The following is a 21,612-nucleotide window of genomic DNA, read 5'->3' as shown; positions in this document are numbered from 1 at the left end:
TCTGCCTCATCTCTTTAGCCTGCAAATTCTCCAGGTAGCAGGACTGACTCCACCTGCTTGCATATTAAGCAGCAAAATGGGAGTCCCTGCCTTGACGTGAAACTCTGGAACACAACACTGCCTGCTGTACACTACCTGTAGCTGCACCTGTGTTTACTACCAGGAACCAAACATTTGTCATATTCTTGTGGAAAACATTGATAACTCCTAATTATTCTCAAGTTATCAGTCTCCCACCACCACCCCAAAACACAAATCAAACCAGAGAGGAAGGTGAACCAGCCACAGTCATTTCAAGTGGATGTTTACTGTCTTTTCATGTTAAACAAGAGCTTATGGGCTACGACAACATGGAACAGTCACACAAACAGCACCAGAAAAAGGTGCAATTGGTTCTTTAACTGCATTTGTTTCTTTATTTGATTTAAGGTCAGGGATTAGCAAGGGGAGAGGCAACAAGCTGGGCAAGAGTTTTGGTATTGACTTACTGGCACTGTAGAGCCCCGTTCAGCACATGTGAACTTTTATGAGGGTAGAGCTGGCTGGAGGGAGGTGGAGGAACACAGACACTACAGCATTGATCTGCAATGTGACTCTGATCGTCCAGACCAACTCACCAAAAAACACCAGTCGATTGGCTGAAAACCTTGAAGCTCCACCTGTCACCTTAGGAAGGGTGGTATTTGCACAGGGTGAAATCCATCTCTCTGAAGAGAGCCAAGATTTAGACACCACAGATGGTTCCCTAAGCCTTCAAAGTGTGAATTTAGAGTCCCAGCTTCAAACTGCTCCTCCATACAGCGAGGGTGCAATGGAAGAGAACTGCATTCTCCATGCTGTAATCATCCACACAATGGAGCAGCACACTGTTTGCTCTTGCCATGTTTTGCACTTTATAAGCTGTGTTTCCAAAAGAGCACAGTGCCATTAAAAAAACTCCTCCTTAATGAAATGCAGGGCATTCAAAACATGCTTCCCTGTTTCTAAAGATGCTCTTATGATTCAGCCCATGCCTCGCTCCTCATCTAGTCCCTCCTGCTTTGTCCCAGGAGTATCATGTTAAATTACAGCCTCATCAGTTCTCTGCAGACTGGCCAAGAGACCTGCCTAGCACTGCATCCTGCACCCGGACCAACACATGTATTCTCAGAGACATGTGCTTTGCTGTCTGGATCCCAACAGCTTCCAAACACACAATTCTGCTTCCTGACCCACCTGCTCTGGCTCTCTGTCACTGCCTACCCAGACCAATCTAATCACAGTCACAATGTGGCATGGAGCTTGTGCAGCCTTTTTGCAAAAGGAACTTCCTCTCTGCTCCATCTCATGCCATCCCATCCCCGTAGAGTTCCAAGAATGTGAGGGAAAACAGTTCCCTTCATCTGGCTTGTCATACTGCATGTTTTTAGAATGGAGATACAATAAATACAGCATCGCTCTGAAGCATATTGGACCAATGTAACACATACTGTCTATTATGGGAAACAGAACTGCAAATAAAATAATTAATCCTTCTCCTCTCTGGCTTTTTCCAGAAATTTTAAGATGCTGTAGTCTAGAATTCACAGGATGTTACAGATATCTTAAAAAAAAAAATTATAAATACTGAACAAACCCTTGGGTTTCACAGATAAAACCACTGATCCCATTAAAACAGATAATTGGCTCAATTCCGAAGTTTGGGTTTTTTCTCCCAAAAGCACAGCTTTATCCTTGAAAGTGTCTCCTGGACAGAGCAACTTTAGGCTGTTTCTCTGTGATGCATATCATCACTTCATTCCTTGAGATTCAGTGCATTTCAGTTAATTGTCTCTCAGCGGACATTTTCCTCTTTTCCCCTTCATTTTTCTTTAATAAAAAAATAATTTTCCTAAACGTTGTTACCTGAAAAAATTCCCTAGGAGAAGGCGAGCACTAGTTAAGGAGATTGAGGACAGTGGAGGGGGAGGCACAAGAGAGAGAAAGAGAGAAGCTGAGCTGGATTTTCCCAGTGCCAGATTGCAACCTGGAGCAGAACCACACACTGTCATTCCTTTTTATTCTCCATTTTTCTCTTCTCTGGTGTAACAGATAATAACACAGGGAGCAGCAGGGATAATATGTTTGTAGGTGGCTGCTGGATTTTCAAATGGTTTCTTACCAATATGTTCTGTGTAGGCAGAGCAGAGACCTGACACTGAGAACTGAAAGCAGATGATGCACCCTTTTTACAGCTGGAAGCTTGCAGAGCGAAATCACTTCATGGGAAATCTTTATTAGTGAATCTTACAAGCACAGTCTTTCAAAAAGGGAACTGAAGATGGCTTAGGCAGCTGTCCAAGAGTGTCAGCAGATGGTTTTGGTTTTGTTGCCCAGGTGTGTTGCTAGCCTCCCATTTTTTTCCTGGTTTGCTTCGACCTCCGGGATTTCAGAATAGTATAGTTTGCATACCACGTGTACTGTTCTGAGAGGAGAGGGATGTAGAATGCACGCAGCAGCTTTGAGGACCTGAAACCAGAAAGGAAAATCAAATCATCCTTAAAGCACTCATTTGCCAGTACGTTCAAAATGATACAAACGAGGCTTTGCAAAAGATTTGGGCTGGTGACTCAGTGGTATGAGGAATGATAATGGTTCAGCCATATGAAGCCCAGTCCCGTTTTCTCCTTGTAAGAGCAGCAGCCTGCCCACTACCCATTAAGGGGGACAGAGGCCAGGAAGGATGTGTAATTATAAAAGAAAAAAACTTAGATCCCGGTTATCGCTGTCCAAAAAGTAGACAGTACAGCCCTGTGGGCCTTTGGTATCTTACAGACAGGCAGGCCTCCCATTCCTCTGGGCATGCTATTAAGGTGAAAAATAGCAAGGCTGCATTTAGCTCCTGGCATCTCCTCTTCTATCCAGTCTTTCTGGCTGCCTGTTCCTCCACACACGTCTGAAGGGCAGACAGAAGCTTTGATGGGCACTGGCATTTTGTCTTGTGCTGATCTTCTGTTGAGGGTATTGAATTAAAGAGGGATGGACTGCTCTAAAGCCTACACGGCAGTTTGCTGCAGGCTGCCAGCATTCGCTCCATGCACTGCTAGGGCTGGGAGCTGGCATTTCACAGCATTCCCCACAATTGGACCAGTGGAGTACTCAAGCATGGAGGGTTCAATGGCTGCATCAAATTAGTACCTTTTCTTTGGCTGCTAATTGCTGGAGCTGTGCTAGCTGAGTACATTTTAAATGCATGTATTCTCTTACTGAGCAAACTAACAGTAAAATCCAGGTTTAAATGTGAAGTGGACAAATACAATGCCCTTCAGCAGCAGCACTGAACCTTGCTAGAAGCTTCAAAAATTTGAGCAACTTACTGAAACCAGAGCTGGGGCAGAGTCTTGCTTCCTCAGCACTGAAGCTTATCTCTTTGTCTGTTTAAGATCAAATTGTTGGTAAACTATCAACCCTTGACAGATGTATAAAGCTTGGAAAAGCAGCAGCAGCACTTGAATTTGATTTGCAGCATGCTAAGTGGTCAGGGATGGTACAGATTTAGCATGTGCTTGCTGGTCACTGCAATTTCACACAGCTTTGCTGGTAACACAGCCAAAGTTCTGGATATCCAATTCAAGTCACTTTTTCAGAAGAAAGATGAATTGTGTTTTGTTTGCTTATTGTAAGGCAGCACTGGGTATCTTTCAAAAATGCAGTCCAAAAAACAATGGCAGGAACTGTCACTGTGAACTACATCTCCCTGGAGGCTCGCAGGGTTCTTAGACAGCCTCACTGGAATTCATCTGAGAACAAGCAGCTCCCAATCTGCAACTTGGAGCAAAAGACCATCCTGGAAAAGACTGGTGATATCTACTTGCATTGGCATAGCACCACTCAGCAGCAGGGTCCCGTTACAGAAGATGCCATACAAGCACGAAACAAGGCATTTTTCAGCTGAAACGTTCCCTCTTTTAGCCAGACAAAGCAGTATTCTTCCCACACTGGAGAGGGAAAACTGAGGCAGAAAATACTGTCTACCCTCAGAGAGACTAAGGAAATCTGAATTCCTAAAATTTACAAGTCCTGCTTCTAACTGTGAGTCTCTGCCTCCTTTCAGCATCCAGCATCTTGTAAGCCTGCTTTTTGCCAAGCCTCAGCTTGTGCTTTAGGATATAAAAATGCTGATTGCTTCACTTCAAAGAACAAAAAGCTCAGTGATAATACTTAGGCCCTTTACAAATTGTAAAGCACCCAGCAAAGTTCCTAAATAAAAGAATCACTGGAAATGGTTGCTCTTTGTGAGTTCCTGAGGTGCTGGAATTGGGAACACGTTCAAAGTAGAATCTCTTAGTGGCAAATAACTAGGCAGAAGATGGTAATTTTGGTATATTCTGAACAAGGAACATTTGTTGCAGCTGTCATTTCCTAGTGCCTGGAAATTGGAGGTCAGCCCTCCCTCCAGTCACTAGAAGCAAAGGCATCCCTTTGAAAACAAGTGTTTGATTTTCCTCCTCCATCTCTTGTGGCTAATGAACATCGTGTCATTGCTGAACTTGTTCTGGCATCTCCTTCTCTGAGCCTGACAACCCACCATTGCTACCACGGCTGCTGTCTGTGAATAGTGTGGTTTCACTGCAATTCCCTTTAGCAAAGAAAAAGAAAAGAAAGAAAACCAAGAAAAAGCAACTCTGTTCAAGCTGCTTGGGATGCTGTTTAGAACACAAAAAATGAAAAGGTAGAGTACCAGCTTGAGGCTACGTTGTAAGAAAGGGACAGAAACTAGCACAATTCCCCAGAGCTCAGGGTGTGTGCTTGGTTTAAGATGAAGTAATTTGTTGAATTAAGCCTTGTGCGGTTTAGCTCAGGGACAGAGAGGAAGGCAGCACCTTCAGCTGATGGCTGAGATCCTGAGTATACAGTCTGCAGCACTGAAAATGCTTTCAGTCGCTCAATGCAGACGTGGAGCTGACAGCAGTCAGACAACAGCACCCAGTTCACACCCTCCTCTGGACCCAGATGCACCAACACACTGACAGCCTGACCGGGCCAGCACTGTCCAGCACAGTGGGCACCCAGTAATGGTGGGTCTGACTGCTGAAGTGACAGAACTAAGCCCTGTGTTTACCCTCAGTGCTGGTGCCTCTCTCTCACAGCTCTGCAGAAACACTACTGTCCTGTCTGTGCTTCCTCTTCTTTTTTGCGAGAAACACTCCCTGTACTTCTACTTGTTGATATTCTCAAATACAGGCCCAATGCAGCTCACATGGTTGTGCCCACATGGTCTTTATGGCATGTCTTCAGAACATGCAGGATTCAGCTTTGCTTTCTAGAACAAGAGGATATTCTAGGAGCTGATAGCAGCAAAAAACTCCTGCCAATTAAGCCAGTTCAGTGTAACCAACCTGAGTTTGCAGACAGCCTGAAACAACTGTGAGCAACAAAAGCTCTCCATGTGCTCTTCACTTTGCTGGCAACTCAGCCCTTATTAGCAGCAGTTTAAATGTCAGTGTTCCCTGTTTCACAGTTTATATCAGCAGTGAAACAGCAAGAGAAAATACTGTTGGTAAAAAGATCAAAAAAGGAGAGGCAGGAATGACTGATGGAAAAAAAATATCAAGGGTGGAAAATGATGAGAAATACAAAGCAGAAAGATAGCTGCTCTTCCCACCACTGGATGTCATACATAATGCCCAGGCACTCATGACAAATAGCAAGAGAGTGAATTGGTGTATAAAGGCCACAGCTGATCTACATTCTTGTACTGCTCCCCCAAAACAAGACGTATGTGCTCCAAGAATGGAGAGCTATAAGTCTCATTTAGCCAAAGGAGACCTCAAAAGTGAAGTTCACCCTGCTCTTCAAGGTGAAATGTTGTATTACTCAAACTGTCAAGTCCACAAGGAGTTCTTGGTTTCTACCAGGTGTTAGATAGTCAGGCTGCTGGTGCCACAGCAAAATAACTCTTCACTAACAAACTTACAAAAGTGTAAAGGGAACAGTTTACATTGGTTCAAATTACCCAGTCTAAGGACATGGGTTTAAAAAAGGCTACAGAAAATAAAAGAGGCATCTCAAAAATAATATTTATGTGCTTAGAGAATCCCATTGCAGATATAAAAACATGAAACCCTGAATACAGCACAGTAAATGGTAGCACCAACATACCTGCTGCACAGCTACACAGTCAGCCTTCGTATTTGCTCAGCAGCAACTTTCTCACTGAAAAGAGACTCGGACCGGACATGAGCACAAGGCTGCTCTCTCTGCTGCTGGTAACTACCCAGTAGCAAAGCCCTCGATGCCTGCTCTCAGCAGCAGCCATGAGAGTACCACGTCTGCTGATGCACCTATGGCTCAAGAGGTCATGACAGAGTTTTAAATTCAGACAGGGAACCTTTCCCTCCTGTCACCTCGCTTCGTCATGCTCAGCAACCTCAGACAACAGATGGCACACGGAAGAGGTTGGGATGACAGTGAATATATATAATGTTCTATTTGCATTTGCTTCTAAATTTGTCCCCCAGAGACTGTGAGTGTGTGTAGCCTTAATCAGCATAGGGCTCCCAAGCAGTATGTTAGTAGCAAGATCGAGGCCACAACCACTCCAAGGTGGGTAGCCAAGGGTCTAGTGCAATGCTGCTGGCACACCGATGCTCTTCCAGTGGTGAGCTCCAGGCCAGAACCAGGCAACTGGCAAATTCTGCCCAGCTCTTGCTGTGCTCTGGAGGCTTGGGAGGTATGCCACTTTCCAGGGGGAGACTGAATTCTTTTCCAGTTTTTGGCTTCTAGTGGAGCGACTGCTGCAGCACCCAGAGCAGCCCTCAGCTGGGAGAGATGTGCAGTTACCAGCAGGCCCAGCAGAGCTGGAACCACAGCGCCGTTTGGTGCTGAGCGTATTTCTGACAATTCCCTACAGGACTTCAGGAGAAAGCAACTCAACTGCCAGGGGAGGCTCTTCTGGAATGGAAGCAAGGACTGCTATGTGAAGACGTTCAAGTGCCCCCTCCCAGGCTCACAGACAGGGAATGGATCCAGTTAGATACATGTAATGGTGGGAGATTCTTCCTAACTGCATCTCATAACCTGAACTTCCGACCCCAGTGGCAGCAGAATTCATGAGAAGGAAGAAGAGAAGGGAATGGCAGAAAGAAGAGGCAGGAGGAAGTTGCATCTCTGCCACATGGGCAGGACCTAGTACCTTCTAGCTTACAGGCATACAAAGGAAGCCGAAGATCAAAGCTCTCTGAAAACCTATTGTCTAGGTGTTAAATTTTGTACCAACCATGCATCTAAGTAGTAATTTAGCTAGTTGTAAAACAGAAGTAGGGAAAACATTTCATGTAACATGGAGCAAAGCACCATCAAAGGGAATGAGATAAAGTCTCTTACCAAATCAGGGTAATGATATGTTAGAACAAGGTGACCGAATCATTAATTTTTCACTACGAATATTTTTTTTGATGGAAAACCCAAGTGTTTGGAGCAAGGAGACAGCTCAGCCTAAAGAGCTGGAAAATATGTGCTCCTCAGTGGGGAGCTGTAATATATTTCCCCTTTTCTGTGCCAGATTCGGAGTACTCAGCCAATATAGAATTAAATGGACCTTGGCAAAGCAGCTTCCTGAGGAGCATAATTAGCTGGTGGCTTGGAGTGCTCTCTAATTCAATTAGCAGCACCATTTATCAGAGCCAGCTGAGATTTACATTTGCACTTGCTGACGTCAATGTGAGACTCGCAGGGAGTCCCAGAAGCCTCCAGTTCAGCAGGAGCGAATTGAACTGCTGGGGTCATTTATTTTCAAAGAACACGAGCTGGAGTTTGGGTGGGGAGGTGTTTGATTTTTTTTCTTTTTTTCCCCAAATGCTCCTTGCTCTGCAGCCACTGAGCTGCAGACCTGAGATCTACACTGGCAGCTTCCCTCACAGCTCAGTTCAAAGTGACACTTCTTCTGTTCCTCCCTCCCTTTTATAAAAAACCTGCAATTTCATAGTGTTTTTACACTTACTTCATAGGTAGCAGGGGACATTTCCAAATCATTGTGTGGAAGCAGGTGCCAGATTTGAGAGATGCGTCATTCTGCTGAGCTGGGGAAGGGGAGGGGGGAGGAAGTACATGCTCAGAAATGCAAGCAGCCTGGATCACTATAAGAGTTCTTGATGTATCTTTGCTGACTCTACCCACAGGCCTGTGTGTCCCACCCTGGGAAGAACTCTCCCCACAGATCTCCTAGCTCGGGGATCCTTTCAGCTTACCAACTTCTAGGACCTAACATGCTGCTACAATTGTGTTACTGCTGCTCTCCTGCAGCTAAACCTCCTGGAATGATCAATTTCTCAACTCTAAGAGAGACAGCTCTGCCTAGATTTGTTGTCTCCAGTTAAAATGAAACAAGAAACACAGAAGTGTTTTTGCTGCGATTTCCATACCTTCGCTGCTATCAGGCCTGACAACAACTTTCCGGACTAGAGAAGTATTTGTTGCATTCCTGAAACAGTCTCAGGGCATCACTAATGCCCTCAGAGAACCTTCCAGATGGATGGAGTGGCAGCTCTCAGCGTCCTGCCTCTGAGGCTCTGCAGTGCCCACTCCAGCAGGCTCAGTACTGCACAGACTGGGATAAGGACAGAGCAAGCAAAGCAAGGGCTGACTGGCAGCAAGGGAGACTGCTGCAGCAACAGACACAAAACCACACCAGTAGTACTTGCTTTGCAAACGAGGTTTTCTAATCTCCACAAAAGGACAAGAGGTGATGCCTGGGTCCGCATGGTGAGACAGACCCTTGCATCTCCTTCCATTGCTAGGCAGATCTGCAGTTGCCTCTAGTTAACTCATCTGTCAGCTGCCAATCTACTGCAAAACTTGTGTCATTTCTCCTTCTGAGAATTGCTTTGAGCCCCATTATTTTATGCAAGTTAAGCTCAATTACACTCGGAAAAAAACCCAAAGCAAACAATACTGTCTTATTTTAGGAATGCTATGACACATTCAGAGCAAGGAGCTCAACAGACCAACTATGAACATTTGCTGTGGGAAACCTTTATATGGACATTGCAGCAAAATTCCAATACTCTGACGCAAAACAATGCAAAGGTATTTACCTGCCACCACTTATGAAGCTTCTCACTCTCTCATTCATTGCCAACAATCTCCTGGAGATAAGCGAGGAGCTAACAAACGCTTGGTCCAAATGGGAAACTGTAGCACAGGGAGGGTTTAAGAGATCGGGACGGAGTCATGAGAGTTATCAAGCTCCAGCTGAGTCCCTCAATCACCAATCTACCCTACCTCTTCTCCAAAGGCCAAATTACAGAAAGAAATTAAAAATGTATGACAAAAAATTATGAAGTGTGCAATCCAGAAAGCCTTTCTAAAATTTCTCTTGCTTATGCTGTTGTGGGTGGGCTGACAAAAAGAGCCTTGTCCTTTTCCGTAGTATTCAATTTTAAATGCGATACCTTTAAATAACACACTGGCTAAACCCAGGGCAGATCAGACCTCGCATGGTGTGTTCTTTCTGCTCTTCACTGTACCATGAGTTGTCTTGGAAAGCTGTGCCCACTGCTACGCACTTGCCCTGCTAGGCAGGCCATGGGTCCTGGCTTGCTGTTCTTCTTTTGGGGGGAACAGAGAATCTGTCAGACAAGCAGGGTGACATGATGGGGAGACACGCCGGTTCTCTCATCCCTCAGTATCGGTGACACCCCCACATGCCCTTCTAGTCCTTCACCAGAGCTGTGCGCTGGAGCTGCCCCACCTGCCGACTGTTGAAGGGACAGAGCCCAGAGCTCCAAACTGCGGGAGCTCTGGAGGCACTAACAGCAGGGATGGAAATCAGACCTGCTGCTATGGCAACCTGGCCTCCTCCACTGGTGAAGACACCACATCTCTCCCTCTGCTCCAGCTGTGAGGCGTTGATAAGGAACAGCGTGGAGAATTTCCATGCAGCACAAGAACAAGAGCGGAGGAGGCTGACAGGCAACACCAGCAGGGCTAAGGATCTGCCTGCCTCATCTCCTCTTGGGACATACTCTGCAAACCCTCTTAAATTCCAGTCTCCCACTAAAGGACACAGCAGCCAGGAAGATCCCCTTCCCTCCCCACCACCTTTTGATGATCTGTTCTAAGGTCGCTGTGATTGCTTAGCCAGGGAGTACGCTCCCCTTTCCCACCCCCGCTATTCTGCCTTTACATCTCATCATTATCAGGGTCAGGATGCTCTGAAATTTTGGGATCTCTCTGTGCCTCTGAGCTTCTCACAAGCTGCTGCTCCACGGTGAGATGCTACCTTTGCTAAAACAAGCCAAGCCATTACTTCTAGTGGGACCAGCCACAGGCACTCTCCCTTCACAAGCCAGACATGAAGGACCACACACAGAAATCAACACCCCTCTACTGGGTGGGTTACCAGGCTTTGGCTGCAGGCTTGCCCAGATACTTAGCCAACAAAAAGCATACAGCTTGGGAATGTTGCTGGAGTTTAGATGACCTAAGTGCAACACACAGTATCATATATCAAACTGAAATGATTGTACAGGTCTTCACTGCCAAGCTTGGAAATAAATTACCAGCCTCAGGCTGGCAGGAGGTACTTTGACAGCATTTCCCCTAAGAAGCACAGCGCTGCAACACCACATCCACCCGTGTATTCAGCCAAATTCCTGAGAAGCCAGCCAGATATTTAGGTGTGGCAAGATGCAGGGGTTTAGCTGTAAATAGAGAAATTCCTTAATCTTATCAATTGCCCCTAATAAGAAGGAGGGGAAAAAAGAAGAAAGAAAAATGTCAGTGACTCATACAGAAACAGCATGAAAGGAGTGAAGAGAGTGACATGAACTCAGCTCAGTACTGAGCTATGCATTTGGCTCTAGCTTTACTCTTTGTACTGATTCCAGTCAGCATTGCAGGCTGCAGCAGGGTCAGGATTGAGATGCTATCAGATGTACACACACCTTACAGAAAAAATCCCCAGCCAAGTTAGGAATGAACAAAAAAGCTTGGGTGAAAGTGGAGGATTCGAAACACTTGTGTCCATCCTGTGGTAAGTAAGGCCTACAGTTGCAGACTCGCATAGAAAATAGGATAGCACTAAACTGTGTGTTTTTTACAGAGATTTTTGCAGTCAGCCTCTCTGTCCTGTTATCACAGCTACATGACTAGAGCTTTAAATGTTAATTGTTTAACCATCCCCTTATAGATGAAGATTTCTGTATTTGCAAGAAGGTATTAACAACATTCCCAGTTTGACAACCCTGATTTCAACCCGTTAGCCTGGAGCAGAGCAATTTTAATCTCTGCTTCTCCTGTTCAGACACACAAGCAAGTTGTTCAGTGAGCAGCAGAACTAATGGGGAACAGATCTAACAGGTCTTTTCCATGGATTTTCTGATGCCTAATAAAGGTGTGATCTTACTGACTTTTCACTCGATGAGACTGCTTCCTCTCTGTCTGTCAGTTTTCATCAAATCTTTATGAGCTCCTGCTCTTTGAGACCAGCTTAGACCTGTCTTAAATTTGGCTGAAATGAGACAGCAGATTCAAAAGTCTGCAGGGAGGAGATGGCACACACCTCATTTCTTTAGAAAGCAAAACAAAAAACATTACTTCAGCAAGAAGTGCACAGGAAGCAGTCTTTTTAAAAATAATCCTTCTCACCACCCTTCTCAGCTAGCTTCACCCTCTGAAGCAACCTAGGTCATAAACATTGCAAGTACATATCTGACAAAGGTTCCACTGTGACCAGCAAGTTGCCTTTACTGGAAACTGGATTTCATGTTGGCATTTACCAACATATCTTTCCTCCCTGTATTTAGCTATTTTTGCAAGTGGATAATCGAACTGAATCAGTTCACAGACCTGCCAGCCTTTCTCCCTCCCTCTCAAAGGTATAAAGCATACCTGGAAGTATCTAGGAATGGCTTGTAGGCAATGGTTACCCACTCTTCTTTGTTGGAGGAATATCTTGGCTCCCTTGGGGTTTCAGCTGCTGTATCCAAGTCCACCAGATAGTGGCATCTGGAAATGTCAATCTGCAGAAAGACAGACATTCTTATGATTTATTTCCTGTAGCTTTCTGGTTGTATGCGTTCATTTATACAGGCTGTTACTTATCAATGAGAAGGGGGTTAAATTTTAGCAACAGGTGAAACACTTCATGCAAGATACATGGTAAAATATTCTGAATGTTTTCAAGTAAAACCTTTATAGGGGAATACAAGCTACCACTGCTGCTCTGGTCACAGAAGAGTCATCCCAGGGTCCCTCTCTGAGGAAGTACCACTGCCGGCTCTCCGACTGAGGAACTGTCAAGTCACATGCAAGCCTCATGGTACTGGTCATCTCACAGCAGGGTTTAAGCAGAATCATGGAAAACAGCGAGTGGTTCTGGTAGAGTAAGCTTGTTGTCTGGCACAAATTACGGTGGGGTTTGTGCACCAATAACCTGTCCTGTAGCACTGATGACCATCACTGCCTTACTTGCACCAGATGGACATCGCATGGTGCCTCTCCTATAGCAGCACAGTCACACCTTCATCAGCTGCTTACGACGCAAGTAACTGCCTCTGCCCTGACCAAAATATTTGGCAACACCCTGCCAAATTATGAAAATGCATTCAAGGAAGCATCACAGAAATTAATTATGTGTGTGACCTCCCAAGTTAAATGAGCTGTGGGCAACATCCTCAGGAGACTTGCATTATGCAACCTTCTCCTTCCTGCTGGGGAGAGTGCTCTTAGCTATGAACAGGGTGTACTGTTCATTTATGCGAATATCCTGTGTCCTTTTTGGCTAACAGCCCCAACCCCCTGCCCTCTTCTCCCCACACCTCACAGGTACCCCTACAGATGTTCACTTGAGCTGCTGAGGAGTAAAAACTCTGCCAAGACAAACGTGAACTGTCAGCTACAAAGAAGACTTGAGCTCCTACTAGGACAATTTTAATAATAACCATCAGGTGTAGAATAAGTTTCATACAAGTTAGCCCAACAAGAGGCTACAGTGTGTAGAAACCTCTGCACTGAGTGTAACAGATCTAGAAGAGAGGACAGGTTACAAATGAGGGCTGATGTCCTCCTGTTGAAGATCTAATTGTCTTTAAGTGATCTAAGTCACATTTTCAAAAGTGAAATAATCCCAAACCTAAGGCCATGTTTAAATTGTACCAAGGTAGTTATATCATTACAATACACCAGAAAAATGAGTCCCTTACAGATGCAGTGTAGAGCAGCAAGGCTCAGCTTTTGCTGGCATAATGATTTTCAGCCACTGGAGCAAAGCAAGTTCTACCAGTTAGTGCCTCTGTACTTAAGTATTTTGCTGACACTAGGTTTTGTCAGCCAAGGATCACATTTTCTCACATCTGGTACTGGCTGAGTTTTCTGGCAAAGCTTGCAGTAGCGACCTGAGAGGTACTAGGAGTCAACAGGACTGAAGCTTGCAACTACTTTATGCTCTTGTGCCACTTCCAGTCAGACTGATCTGAAAGTTCTATCTCCAGGCTGTGAACAGAGAATGCGCAAAACTCCTGGATGCTTTTTCTAGCTCTGTTGGTCCACAAACCATCCTTGTGGCACTCCAGTCTTCTCAACTGCCAAAGGGAACAAAGGATCCCCATTCTGCCTCTGATATGTCACTAAGCATTGTACATTAGAATGTAGTACAGTATTTTGAGATTTCTCAGAAAAGACACGGCTGAAGTATAGCACAAATAAAAGGTACAGCCAGCTCCTCCCAAACGTTATGCTGCTGCCAAGCCGGTGTTTGAACTCCCAACTGCATGAACAGGAGGACAGATGCACACTTCTAACACGCTTCCTTCCCCCTCCCACGTATAAACAAGGACACATTCCACTGAGCAACCCACTGCCCTTTCAGGAAAGAAATTAATGAGGAGGCTAAGTGACCTGTAAGGAAATTTTTGTACTAGGCTAAGAACTTCCACCATGCGTCTCAGTGTAAACTAGTTACAAGCTTTCGCTGAAGACAGCAACAAAAACAAATCATTGTGCTGTATTATTGTCTGGAAACTGGCTCCATGGCCCCAGCATCACACAGCATAATCAGATTTTGTCAACAGTGCACACACAAAAAATTGTCTCGCAGCTGGTGACACAAACTCTTGATCCTTGTTCATCCCTCAGGGGCTCTGAACAGAATGTAGATTGCAATCTTGCTTTTTATATGCACAAGCTTTTCAATGAAAAGGGGCTATAGGGGAGTTCTTGCAAGGTCAGATCATTACTGACCTTTGTAAAACAACAGACCCCTCCAGATTTATTTCCTTTTTTTGCAAACAGGGTAACAGGGGCTGGAAGGGAAGGCCTTAAGGACCCTATCAGGAGGAGGACTCAGTAAGTTACATGCGAGGTGGAAGGAGCGTGATCAAGTCTGGGGAGCAGCAAGTCCTGGTCCATTTGGTTTCACTGACTTTTACACAGAGTGCCCGTGACCTTTATGAGAGATCTGTATGCACTCCTTAGGAGGCCAGCTCTCCCAAGTGGCAGTTTTCCCTTTAACAATGTCAGAACACAACACGCACACACAGAGTTGTGTCTTGTTGACTGCACAATAGTGTGTACCTCTCATTGAGTCAAAAAAAAAAAAAAAAAAAAGGTAATGTGTGATGACCTTCAGCAAGGAAAAAAATTTCCTTAGAGTCACTGCCTAAGTTTGCCACACTGAAAAGACGAAGAAAAAGGCAGAGCAGCTATAGCTGGATTAGTCAAATAAAAAGCTAAGGCCCCTTAAACCAGGTTTGCAAAGGCCTCTATCCATCAGTTATCTTAAATGCAGGCAGATGAGATTCTCCAGGACGACTATGTCTTATTCTGTCTTACTCGCTCAAACTCCTCCTTGAGGGAACCCACATTTCAGTTTGCTCTCCCACAAAATGTTATTGCAAATTTCCTTGGACATGCTTGAATTCACTTTTCTGAAGCATCTTTGGGGTTTATTGTAACAATTTAGGCTGAAAACAATTTAATTAGGTGGATACCAGATGGCTCTGTAGCATCACAACTGAGTGGCAAATGAAATTACACCATGGTAAACTCAGCTGAGGAGAATGTTGAATCTACTTCTTGCACTGTATGAAAAGAAAATTCCGGGCCCTCAGAGAGGTTCTGGCTCATTAGTGAAAAGACTCCCAAACCACTAACCAGGTTTTTCTGTAAGTGATGTACAATTGTTCAGAGAAAGACAAGTTACTGCCTCAAGCACTAAGACTGATCTCACCACATTCTAAATGCTCCCCAAAAAGGACTGGCACTTCCAGTGCACATGAATTACCTGCCAGGTCAAAGACAGCTTTCCCTTCTACCATTCCAAGTAGAGCACAGTGTATTCTTGTGAGTTAACACTGATACTAAGGATAATATTCAACCTGGTCAGAGGGCCAACACAACACCTACAAATCTATGTGGTGATTTACACAAGACTTTGATGGTGTACAGACCTTGAAACATTTTTTTGTAGAAGTCAGCCTTAGTGAAGGGAGCTGCAAGGAATTTCTAATTTACAGCCTATCTTCTTCTGTTCTCCTTTCCTTTTCCTCCTCCCACTCTTTTTTTTTAATTTGATGGAACCACTATCCTAAATGGTGGAGAACTACATTTGATCACATCCTGAATAACAGAAGTGGGCACAGTATAGTACAGAGATGGAGCTAAGGGCACAGCTTGCTGCTGCACTGCTGCAGCCACATGTGTCTGGATGGACGTTAGCCTGGCCACATAGAGCACAACAGGAACTTGTCTTGTTTACCACAGATAAAGTTCAACCATTTTGAGCGTAACAAGAGATATTTTACTGATCACTCAAATGCGTATTTCAAAAATGAGACCAAGCTTCAGGTGGTTCCTATGGTTCAAAACAGAGTTAAAGGGAATTGAAAAAGAAGTGAAAATAAAATGGGTTAAAAAAAGCTTCCTCTGAATTCAGGAGTTTTTAACAGTTTCAGCTTTTAGGCCTAATCTGCTGTTCCTGCTTGGATACATCTTTATAAGAAATAATACTCCTTATATCTTTCTTAGCAGCTTCAGAGACAAATGCATCTCACCAGTAGAACAAGTACAAGTTAAGTGCTGTTCAACATGATTAAGGAAGGAAGAATTGCATAACAGGAAGATCAAATCATTCTTTTCCCCAGCGTCTCATAGCAACAGAAACACTGAGATTTACTCTTCCCTTTCCAGGCAGAGCAGTAATAGATACTTACACTTGAAACAGAGAGATCAGTCCCATTTCTGCAGCCATTAATTGGTTTTAAGCTGTCCATGGCTCAGATAATCCTTCTGAACCATTTCTTTTCTCCCCTTTAAATGACCAACAGACTCATGCTATTTAGACTTATTTGCTATGATGGTCTTTTCCAGTGCTTGCTAACTTTTTTTTTTTTTTTCCAAATCTGGGTATGCTTACACTCATAAGCTCACTAAACTTAGAAAAGATATTGTTTTCTTGGTGTTACTAGGTTAGAAGTAGAAGTTTTAAAACCCCATTTAAAATTCACATTTAATAACTAATTTCTAATGTCCTAGGCCCTTTTGCTTGCATGAGAAATAACAAAATTGTAGGGTGACATTAAGAAACAACCACGAAACAAAAGTGTGTTTTGCTCCATTAGTCACAGGCTGTGCAACAGCCAGCTGTCTGTGCTAAAAATATGCCACAGTTAAAGATTTTGTAAATTAAATGCACTGCAGCAGACAGCTTCTCTCAGGTGGGAACACGCCTCCTTCCCATTTCCAGTAACTACATAATGAGGCTCAAAATAAGAGAGCTTTAACCCAGAAGATAGATGCCTGCTTTTACCCACAGAGTTTGCTCCTGGGTTATAGTACAGCCTTCCATCTGCTTCTGTTACAAGTGCTTGTACAATATCTAAAAGGTCAAAGTCATAAGCCACGTAAACAAGCACACGTATGATGTCTTCAGGCAGGATAGACCCACGCATGTAAACCAGAGACCTGGTTCAGTACACGTGAGTGCTTCACACGTACTGATGGACACAGGAAAATATGGACATACCAAAGCTATTCTCTAAGATGCTAAAAGAGAATGAAGAAGGGACTATGCATCTCCTGGCATTCAGTTCCTCTCATTCAACCCTTAGGACAAAAGAGAAAGGATGACTAAATATCTAGTGCACTGCAAAGAGTATTTAGTGCACTGCTAAGATTTAACCTGCTAAATAATTTTAAAGTAGTTAGCCAACAATATTTTTGAAATATTCAGATGCGTGCACTGTTTCTGTTTAGGTAACACAATACAACCAGGAAAAATAACAAATTAATAATACCAGTATACATTATCTTAACAGATTCCCACTGAAATCACTGATGCAATTTTTTCAGTGAGGTTCCAAATTAAGTTCCTCCTTCTCAGTTGCAAATATTATGAATACATTTAGATTTTAAAAGAAAGCACAAAGGAAAATTTCCATCCCTGCTCAGTGATAAACATTTTCTGTGGGGAATTTCAAACTACTCATTCAGTTCACTTTCCTGTGATCACAGTAACACATTATACTAAACCCAAAATTGCAATAAACTAGGAATTGTTACTACTTTATTATTATTATTATGTCTTTAAATGAAAAATAGGCAGATAAAATGCAAATAGAAGCCACTCACATAAATAGGGAAATTTCAAGTGCTGCAGAAAGGTCATTTTTGTTCTGTAACTTGTATGGTCCCCGGGAAACAAAACAGGGACGTGCAATCATAGGCATTATATTAATACAAATTATACAGTAAGGTAAGGAAAAGAAAACAGGGATATAATCCTTACGTATCGAGATGGCTCTTCCTTGTTTTGGTCGTTCATGTCAGTGGGAATGATCCGCGTGGCCATTGGTCCCTTGGCAAACGGTTTTGGTAACTGGCCCCTGAATTCTGACAGGATGAACTGGAGCTGCCAACTGCAGAGAAGTGTCAGAAAACCCAGCAGGAAAAGGCAGGAGCTAATAACATTTTGTGTGAAAAAACCCAAAAGCATAATGAAGGGCATTTCATTCCTGAGGGAAGACAGCCTTGCTAGAGGAGGAGTCCCACTACAAATTTTCAGTAGCTTCTGGCCAACACAATCTGCTGACAACAAACTTCAGAATCCCTTGTTTTGCATACGCTGGTGTCAACAGAGGTACAAGGTCTTGAAGGTTACTTCCATAAAAACTTCTTAGGAGAAGTGTCCCTCCTTATGAATCTCACCGAATTACAGCTTTTACATAAAGCAACTTACTTATCTGGCAGGAGAAAGCTGCTTGGAAATCTGTGCCACTCCTTTCCCACGCAGACATTAACTTGTCTCCCCTCTGGCACAGTGTGAATACTTGGGTCAGTAGCAATCCTGTGAAATTCTGGGTACAGGTCCAGGGGCCCATGGTAGCCTACAGAAGGCAGAAAGTAGTAAATAAGGCTAAAAAAAAAAAAATGGGCGATATCTACATGACTACTTTTGAAAAACTACAAAAAATTGTTCATACAGAACTTTTTAACTGATAACTTCTTGAATAAATGAATTGGTCCATGCTCAAAAGTGGCTGGTTTCCGAAGCTCCCCCTCCCTTTAAAAGTGCTTGTACCCTACCACCTTTATTCACCTTCTCCTGCCCTCACTGTCAATGGCTACCATCAAGAAAGAAAAAAAATTGACAACATGGGAAGGTTCACTGCATGGCTCTGATTCAAGAAAGTACTGAAGGACCGTATCTAATCCATCTCCATTAAGGACACATGCACCTCATTACAAGTTTTACATGAGAAAATACTTTTTCAAGTGGGATCATGTGTTTGAAAGTTAAAGTATCTGCTTTAATACTAGTCTGGGTACAGGTTTTATATCAGTATAGTTGTACTGGCTGAAGATGAAGGGCAGCAGATTTTTAACATATAATTCTAGCGATACATATACATACACACACACATAATCAGTCATTAATGGTGACCATTCAAACCTATTCCTTCCCCTACAACGACATCCAAACTTTTGAGGTTCCTTATTTCTACTGTGCTGCTATAGTCAAAGCAGCACAACTCTGGCAGGCCTTAAGACTTGCCAACACCAATAGCCAGGAAAGCACGAAACAAATCTAAAATACCAACCTCTAAATAAGGCAACAGAACGTGACAATGACAAAAGGCCAAAGAGAAAGACAGTCCCCAGAGCCAGCCAGTTAGAGGAGACTGTGTAGTGTTCCAGACGGTAGCGCTGGAATACGAAGTGGTAACATTTCTGAGGAAAGATTGGGGAAAAAAAAAAAAAAAAGACCATATAAAATTACTCAAACTCCGATACATTTAGCAAAATTCTACTTTTCATAAGGACCTTACAGAAGCACCTGCACCTCTCACCAGATCTTCGGTGCTCATTTTTTCATTCAGACCCATAAAAAGTCACACGGCTCAGTCACATTTCTTAACTGATAATCTAGGGTATTTTAAAATGTTTTCAGCTCTTTTCCCTAGAAGGCCCCTAGTCAAGCTCTCTACCAGGGCCCCAGCTCGGTTGTTCCTAGATGAACCAGCAGCAAGTGTCCCTTTCAGACACTTCTGCAGAACTTCTCTACACAGACAGACCTCATTTTCAATGCTGGACTGACTGCCTCTCTAAGAGAAGTTCCACGACCCAGATTTACTAAGTGACCTCTGGTTGTTTACCCTGTCTGCACAAGCTACAGCTTTGAAGTGGATAAAGCACAGCACATTCTGCATCCACCTTTAAACACAAGTCACTCTGAAATTGTTAAAAGAAAAGCCCTTTAGGTTATTCTAATTTAAAAGCCTTTCTGGTAATACCCAGGAGGAACTACATCCAATACTTGGCTTGGTCCCTCCCTCCTGCTCTGCCTTTCTGCAGGAGTGATTATTCACTTCCTATCCTAATATAGTTTCTGTTCCTCTCGCCTTGTTTGAATTTTTATCGTTAAGAGTCAGATCCACGTGGTTTGGAGGAGCAGGCTCTGACAAGCTTGTACTACTAGTGGGCAATCAGTTCTAAATTCTCAGCTGGATACTGAATACTGGAGAAATGTCATCAAAAAGTGTTCAAATGTGCAGGACAGAAATATACACTAGATTTTCCTAAAGCCATATTTGGCAAAGGTCCTAAACCACTGCCCTCTGATGAATGTTCCAAGAGCACGTAGCAGTTCTCAGTCAGAGCCATGAAACTGCTGATATTACAGAGCTTGATCCTGTACGAATGCAAGGACTGACCCTCATCTGGGGTGCTCCAGCTTAGCATCATAAAGCATCAGCGATGATGGGAGATCAACAGTCAGAATAGCAGCTGACCAGGGGAAGAGCAGGGGTGATTTGAGGGGTGCAGGCAATGCTGGTGGGGAGCCCAGGAGCCAGCAGCAGTGCACAGCAGGACAAAGGAGTAATAGGAGAATGAGGTCAAACAGCTGAAACAGGCTCTAAGAGGGACTAGTGACTGCGTTCCTGTGCCTCTTTAACAGAGGAAAGATGAATAATTTTGAGCTTTGGAAAGGTTTGTATCAGTCTAAATTATTTACTCTATGAAGTCTTTCAAGTAATATTTACTAAATATCCAATTTTTGGCTCTTCCAAATGTCCAACACAATTTCCTAATGCCTAAAATAGATCACTTTTCCTTTTTCAAATCAGTGAAGAATTCCTACTAAGACACAACAAAATGCATTTCCTACACACACACATTCCCACCCCTTAAAGCTTCCTTAAGAGTAGACAAAGGAGGCACAAGGCTGTAAGGGAGTTACTAATCCTCATGATGTCTCTTGCATGTTGTGTTGTATTGGCACTACAACATCACAACTGCTCCTCACCAGAAATTTCCACTTGGGATCGGAGAACAACTCCAAGTTATCATGAAGTAATTCGTGGCAAGGAAATATTCTCAACCATTTACCACTTTACATGATCCCAGACAAGCTCCTCATGTGATCACCTTGTAAAGCCATGAATCTTGTTTTGCTGGGCTGTTAAGCAGCCTGCACTGCTGCAAGTCCAAGATTACTAGATGAGCTCATTCTGTATGACACTCAGGGGGGAAATCCCAAATATCTTTGCTTTTACATCACATCTTACAGAGGGCTAACAGTTTTCCACATAGTCTCAATCAACCTGTACAGAAAGATTATGGTTTAACTTGTGAAATCAGCAACACACATACTTCAGGATTAGAACAGACGTGCATTTTGCTTCCGGAGTCTCACCAGCTATCCATGAAACACGGTTCAAAAATGAAAACTGTACCAGTTAACAGATTAAAGACGATGATCAAAAGTTATGCATAGGACAGTCCTGAACTGTGTAATCACTGCAGATTGTGTCACAGACAGATATACTGCAAAAGTTCCCAAACTTTGGGAAGCAATGTTAAAGAAGCCAGCTAGCAGTTATGCTTCCTAAAGGTATGAGCTCCTTAAAAACACGTTCCACTAAAACTCACCTGAAGAGCAGACAGAGCCACAGCACTGCAGAGACAGATGAGGGGATAGATGGGAAAGAGAAACCTCTCTTCTTTGTGGGGCTGACTGAAGAAAATCATGATCCAAATGTACATAGGAGCTAGTGTCAGCCAGTAGGGACGACCCAGATTCTGAACTGAAAGAAACAAACCCTCAGCAAAGCAGTAATGTAAGAATGAGGGGTTATCCCGTTCCCCTCTTGCACA

General features: G+C 43.6%; 1 protein-coding gene across 1 annotated transcript in view; it reads right to left on the bottom strand.

The window, feature by feature from the left end:
• Positions 1–287: 287 nt before the first annotated feature.
• ALG9 (ALG9 alpha-1,2-mannosyltransferase) overlaps positions 288–21,612 on the bottom strand; it is a 33,233-nt gene continuing 11,908 nt past the window's right edge. The window contains exons 10-15 of the mRNA XM_074927558.1: positions 21,388–21,542; positions 19,056–19,185; positions 18,194–18,341; positions 17,744–17,873; positions 11,851–11,981; positions 288–2,487 (exon numbers count right to left, since the gene is read on the bottom strand). Coding sequence (XP_074783659.1) covers positions 2,364–2,487; positions 11,851–11,981; positions 17,744–17,873; positions 18,194–18,341; positions 19,056–19,185; positions 21,388–21,542 — 818 coding nt within the window. The 3' untranslated portion in view covers positions 288–2,363. The remainder of the gene's footprint in view (positions 2,488–11,850; positions 11,982–17,743; positions 17,874–18,193; positions 18,342–19,055; positions 19,186–21,387; positions 21,543–21,612) is intronic.

Source organism: Athene noctua, chromosome 26, assembly GCF_965140245.1.
Source record: "Athene noctua chromosome 26, bAthNoc1.hap1.1, whole genome shotgun sequence".
NCBI lineage: Eukaryota > Metazoa > Chordata > Aves > Strigiformes > Strigidae > Athene > Athene noctua.
The sequence above is the reverse complement of the archived record's forward strand: the minus strand, read 5'-3'. Positions and strand labels throughout refer to the sequence as shown.